The 6,628-nt window shown below is 57.4% G+C and overlaps 1 protein-coding gene across 1 annotated transcript in view; it reads right to left on the bottom strand.

The window, feature by feature from the left end:
* The window catches only part of Smoc2 (SPARC related modular calcium binding 2), a 140,748-nt gene that overhangs the window by 34,838 nt on the left and 99,282 nt on the right, over window positions 1–6,628 (bottom strand). The window contains exon 8 of the mRNA XM_023711939.1: window positions 5,622–5,808. Coding sequence (XP_023567707.1) covers window positions 5,622–5,808 — 187 coding nt within the window. The remainder of the gene's footprint in view (window positions 1–5,621; window positions 5,809–6,628) is intronic.

Genomic DNA, 6,628 nt, shown 5'->3' with positions numbered 1-6,628 from the left:
CAGGCAACAAGAGAAGTCAGCTAGTGTGAGCCCCTGAGGCAGGCTTCTGCCATTTCCTGTGCGTTTGCAAACCACACGAGGAGCAGGATACAGCCCAGACCCAGGCTGGTCCTCCTAGCACGACATGCTCAGCTCGGTACCTTCTGTCGCTGTGTGTCATGAATGGAAGAAATGCACTCTCACAGGGGACAGGAAGAAAGACAGCAAGACTGCCGTCCTGGCCTGCCTGTCTTCAGCTGTTCTTGGAGTCTTGATGGGTGGTTTCCAGCTGCCCACACCCACCCTCCTCTCTCGTCCTCCTGGGTCTTAGGAAAAGTGCACACCCCATGCACACACTGCTCCAGGCCAGCCAGGAATGGTGAGGGCCCTGAGTCTGACCACGTCCTCCAGAAAGAGCAAATTCTCAGAAAGACCCAGAGTTTTACATTGCTACACTACCCAAAGGCCAATGCATTCTCATCAAATTCCTGAAACTATGGAAGTTTGTCCCAATGCTTAAAAGAAGAAAGAAAAGCAGTCCGGTCCCCCCCACCCCACCGCTAGTGCATGTGGAACTGCACACACCCTGGGAGGCAGGGACTGCACTGCCTGGAGACCCTGCCCCAAACCCAGAGGACATCTCGTGCGCAGCCAGCAATGCCAGTCAGCAGCTCCTCAAGATGCCACTCCACCGACCATGGAGACAGAGGGAAGGGCTGCAGTGCAGAGGCTGGGGCCGCCTGATGAGGACATGCCCAGTCAGTGTGCGGGGCCAGGGGCACCAGTCGCGTTGGCCCATCGTCCCTGTGTTTCTGTGCCAACACTCGCTGCAGAGCCAGCTCCCATGGGTGCTTTTCAGAGGGGCTGATTAGGGAGTTCCCTCCTGGGAGATGGGAGGCCCACTGTAGGGGGTTCCCTGACGGCCCTACACTGAGGACACAGGTTTGTGAGACATGTCCCAGCCTTTGTCCGGCCATGCAGCAGGATGCCATGAGGTCCTGGGCAGCCCCGGGCTGCTGCACCTCCATTTTCCCATTGGGGCGATCCTAGTGACTCCTCCCACACTGATTCTGTCCTGCAAGTCTGGGCCTTGCCATGTGATGGAAGGGACACCAGCCCAGGTCACCTGGCCTGCCCAATACTGAGGTCAGCACAGGGGTCGCAAAGAGCGTGGTCTCAGGAGCAGGCTGAGGAGGAAGGCCTCTTGGGCTGTGGGTTCCAGCCCCATGAAGGTCCCGCGTACTTGCCCTCCCCTCTGCTCCCTTCTCCTTCTTCCTGTCTGAGGGGTGTGGAGTCACACACCCTGCACAGGCGTCACTGGGTTACCAGCTTTCGTCATTTGGGTGTTTGTCGAGCACAGGAAACAGGAGGCCAAATGTCTCTGTGGACACTCTCTAAGCCTCTTTCTCCTGGTGGCCCCGACAGTCCTCGCCAGTCCTGGCAGCAGGCTTGCCCAGCCGTGACGAGAGCGAGCACCCCTGCACAGCACCCCTGATTGCTGTGAGTGCTTTCCCTAGTCTCACGGGCCTCTTAAGCCTTTCTGAAATGCTGTTATCGAAACTGAAAAGCCCCCAATACACTCTGGGAAACAATGACCATGTTGTACCCCAAAGCCACTAACGTGGATCTTTGCGAAGGCAGAGGGCTCAGCATGGGACAGTGCAGAACCCTCAGGCATACCCTGGACACAGTAGGCTCATCCTGGTGCATCTGCGACTTCGGCCTGAAGACAGGGAATCAGAACACAGCCAGATGTGGCGCACACCTACCACCCATCACTTCGCAAGGCTGAGGCAGGAAAACTGCACATTGGAGCCCAGCAAGGGTAACTTAGTGACTTGGACCCTGTCTCAATACCAGGGGGAGGGGCTAGGAATACAGAGCAGTGTGAAGACCGTAAGCTCAAGCCCCAGGGCCTTAAAATAAAATAAAACAAAGCACTCAGGTGTACAAAAAGAGCCTGCCGGCCAAGAGTTACTGAGCTGTGTTTTCACCGCATGTGAAAAAGCGTAGACATCACCTGAAGATACTCAACCTTAAATTTGGAAAACATAGACACATGCAGGTGCAAGAACTTTCTTCCGGGCCAGTGTCTATAGGACTGGAGGGGATTGGAACTGCATCAGCTTAGAACGGACAAGGACACTCGAGCAGCTGGGGAGCTGTGAGACGTGGCCGGTGCAAAGACAGACGAGTGTCCCAGCTTTGACTGAGGAGTGGAAACCTGCCCAGGAGTGGGTACCTGCTAGGTCATCAGAGGGCCACCTGGGGGGTCGGATGTTCCATGGTTAGGACCAAGATCTGCCTCTCTGTTTTCTGAGTATATCGGGGACCACTCAGATCTCACCATTTACATGGACGATGAAAGAGAGGTGTCAGTTTCTGATCCCTGGTTTAGATCCCCTAAGGAGATCTTCCTAGTGAGGGAGTGAGCCACTCTATGTGGTCATTTGGGCTTGACTCCAAATTTGGGGCTGAGATAGCTTAAGAATCTTAGCGCTGACGCTGGCAGATAGACAGACAGGTGTGTATGTATGTAGTTCAGTGATAGCATTGTGTTCCTTTTAGAGTAGTGGGCAATGTGAAACACGGTAAGAAACAGTAATCTCAAGAAGCGGTCCCTACCTCAAAGGGTTCAATTCCACTCTGACAGCTATTGTGAGTGTTTGAAGTAGTATTTATTCTAAGGTGTGTGTGCAAGGGGCAAGATACTCCTCTGGAATGTCTGCATGCCATTGGACTCCAGGCCAAGCCTGGGCAAAGGGTGATTTCAAGCCTGGTATCACGCACTCAGAGCCAGGCAGCAAGGGCTCTGGTGGTGGGCCAAGGGCAGGCGCAGTCCCCAGGCCCACAGCAGGGAGCAAAGCCTCCGCCTGCAGTCCTGCAGAGCAAAGCATGCACGCACAGCAGCTGAGAGCAGCCTGATCAGGCTGAGCCCCGCAGCCCCTTCCACGCTGCAGCCGCCCCATCCTTCCAGCCTGGATTCCAGCCTGGGCATGCTCCCTGCAGAGAGCCTCCCAGGCTGCAAATCGCTTGCCATCACCTGATCTACTTCCTTGGTAGGCCTTGTCTAGCCACAGTTTTGCTGGAAGAGACATGAAGAACTGGAAGAGCCTGAGTGACTCCGCATCACAAGAGCTGGCATCGTACCTCCCGGATGGCTCCACACTCGCCCTGGTGCTGGGCTGTGGGCTTGCATGCATGTGGCACCTCCTCCTCCTCCAGGGCAAGCTTTAGTCACATGTGCAGTCCACAAGGCAGTGAGCACAGCAGGACCAGGAGCATCGGCCCCGCCTCCTGCCTGGACTCAGACGCTCCAGCTGAGGCTGCTCTGCGTCCGGGCTGCCAGGATACCAGTGCATCTGGCCTGGCCTGCAGGCCGACAATTGAGGGCCTTTCCACACTTGGGCATGGCTGAGGAAAGAGAGCTAGCTCACAGCGAAAAGTGCATCTGGCGTCATACCTCTTCACTTTTACTGAATTTTTTAATTTGCCTCCATACCAGGTGATGTGGAAAATGAGAACAAACACTTGTTCTCCACCTCGGTGTAAACCGGCTGCATCACATCACCCTGGACCCTCCTTCCAGGAAATCAGGAAGTCGGCGGCATTCAGGAAACCAGTGGTATCTGAGTCCGTCTGTGCAGGAGGCTCTCTGCAGGGAGCGTGCCCAGTTACACAGAGCAGCAGGAAAGGGGAGGTTGGCTGTGGCTTACTGTGCGCTCGCTCGGCTGACCCTGCCTCGCCATCCAACATTCCGCCTTCCTGGGCTTGTTCAGATCACTGTAAAACACACCCTTTCTCATGGGTGTGTGGCCCAATGGCAGACAGTGACCATTAACTGAATCTTACAGGAGGCTTTGAGAAAAGATTTGGTGCGGGAGGCCCCTGTGGGCCCGGCACACTGCGGCATGTGGACAAGGTGTCAGATAGGCTACAGCCACCCTGTGGCTATGAAGAGACCCTGCCTGATCGCAGAGCCAACACACGGCGACATCAGGGCAGATCTGGAAGACTTGCAGCCTTGCCAAGATGTAGCCCCCACCAAGCCTGAGCTTGCAGCGCCTCTCGGCTTATAGGGATGGCGCGGTCCCTGCAGTGCACACCAATCTTCAGTCTCCTTCTCCTAGCCACAGTTTTGCTGGAAGAGACACAAAGAACTAAAAGAGCCTGAGTGGCTCCGCATCACGAGAGCTGACATCGCACCTCATAAACGGCCCCACACTCGCCCTGGTGCTTGAATCCAGCGCTCACCCAGGCTGACTCTGAAGGCTCTGCCCTTTACCATGCTCCCCTGCTTTCCAGGTGCCACATGCCCCATCCCCCCGGCCTCACCCGGGTCCAGCCTGCCAGGGCTGCGGACTCCTGCCTCCCACCCGGAACGCAGGTCTGTGGGCCCAGCTCAAGCAAGGCACCCACTGCTATGCTGTCTGCCGCTGCCACCTCAGCATCTGTCATCTCCCTGACTGAGGGCGGCAGTCAGCCCAAGACCTCTCTCTCACACGTGGCCTTGTGCTCTGTGGCAAGCATCCTCCCATTCCTGGTGGCCTGGTGTGGCCTGGGCTAGGGCACAGCGATGGTTCCACCACATAGAGAGCGGGAACATTCACCAAGTCTGCAGGGAGAATTCTCCTTCCTGTCAAGAGTAGCTTACTCTTTCCTACAGGCAAACCTGGGAAGGAGAGCCCGACCCACAGCTCCCTCCTGGGAGGATGCGGCATGGTCTGTGGAGGGAAATCGCGCAGTGTGGGAAGGGCCCGCTCTGTTCCCGTCCCTCCCGTTACAACGCGCTCATAGGCTCTTCGGGCACCACCAGAAGTGCTGCTCTCACCCCTGCCGATGCAGGGTGAGGACTCTGCCTGTGACCACCAGGCTCCACCTGGGTCTTCCCTGCGGACACACTTGCTGGGGACCCTTCAGCCTGCTGTGGAGATGCAGGCGAACAGGGCCTGTGCCGTGAGCGGATGCCTGACCTGCACGTACAGCAGCGAGCACAGGCCCAGCGGCAGAGGGGCTGGCACCAGGGAAGGCACAGAGAAGGCACACGCCCACCGTGCTGGCCACCCTTGCTACTACTAAACCCCGCACCACGCCCACCTCTTACGGAAGAGCAGTGGGGCGTCCAGGTCAGGCTCCCAAGGAACAGGTATCAGGGAGCCTGCATGCACTGCTTCCCTGAGCTCCGGGAGTCCTAGGGCGTCCAAGGCCACCCAGACCTGCTCTCCTCTCTACATACCTGGTGGTGATATTTGAAAATGGGAAGAAATAACTTAGGAAGTGTCAGAACATTCACGTCCAGGCACACTCTGTAGGAGGCCACCTGGGCTCCCGGTGCCCCAGCTTCCACCAGATGCACTCACTGTGGGGAGGCCACGCTCCCATGACATGGAGACGGGACCGACACGCCTGGAAGCGTGGTTTATATGCATCCCTGCTGCAGCACAATCAGCCTGGTGACCACCAGAGTCCCACTGTGCTCTGGTATGAGATACCGAAGTCACCTGCCCTTGAAGGCCACCCAGGCAGAGCATAGGGACTGGCTGACACCCTGGCATTCACACTGGGGCTAGACAGCATCCTGCGTGACAGGCGCCCTCTGGTCCTCACACACCCCCATACCCTCTCCCCCAGCTGGGCATTACCTGGTGGATGTGCCAGGGATGGGGCGCCCTGTGTCGACCAGCACACACCAGCAGTACCCTGTGGACGGGTGGCACTGCACCGGCTTGTAGAGGCCACCGTGGGCACACTCAGGGATCACTACATTGTCGTTCTTCGGCTGCTTGGCCTCCTCGAGCGCAGACTGGTGCTCCTGGTCGCAGGAGGATGCTGGAGGGCAAAGTGAAAGATGGTGAGTGGGCATGTGGCAAGGCTGGAATGGTGGGTGGGGCCTGGCAGGGGTGGCAGCCAAGCTGGGGACAGGGAGCCAAGGGACAGCAGGGGCTTCTCAGGTATGGAGACACTGCACTGCAGCGGGACCCTGTGCCATCTGTTTGTTAGTCCTGTGTGACCACGGGATGGACTCATGCTCTTCCTGAGCCCACAAGCACACTCTCACGTGGCACAAGCCACCCCTGGTACAAGGGTCCACAGTGCCTCCAGCACCCCACTTCTATGCCACAGCAGTACTGGTGGAGGTGGGAAGTGGCTCGAGGAGTGTCCAGAGAATGACCCTGCCCAGGGCCTCTGTACTGCCACTGTCCTGCCCACACCCCACCATGCCCCTCGGCAGCAGTTACCCCTTAGGGAGCCTGCAAAGACTCTGGCCTAGCGGGAGGCTCTGGCCTCTGACCTAGCAGAAGCGTTCTCAGTGGCCCACAACAGCCCGCTGTGCAGTGAGTCTACAGCTGCTACAGCAGTAGAAATCAGTGACAGTGGTAACCAGCATTCCCCGGAGTTCTGGTTCCCGGCAGCCAGAGGCATGAGTCAGTCCCCAAATTTATTAACACCAAAGAGAGCAAAGACGCCAAATGAAAGAAGGACAGTTAAGATGCCAGTGGTATGGATATGTGTGCGCAAGCCACCATCTGCCTGTACCAGAGCCTCGAATTCTCCTCTGTCCAGCCTTGTTCAATCTGTTCCCATTCATCCATGTGTGTGTGCACGTGCACGTGCACGTACACACACACACACACACACACACACACAC

This window comes from Octodon degus, unplaced genomic scaffold (assembly GCF_000260255.1).
Source record: "Octodon degus isolate 3935 unplaced genomic scaffold, OctDeg1.0 scaffold00022, whole genome shotgun sequence".
Taxonomy (NCBI): Eukaryota; Metazoa; Chordata; class Mammalia; order Rodentia; family Octodontidae; genus Octodon; species Octodon degus.
This window is presented reverse-complemented; position numbering and strand designations above follow the sequence as displayed.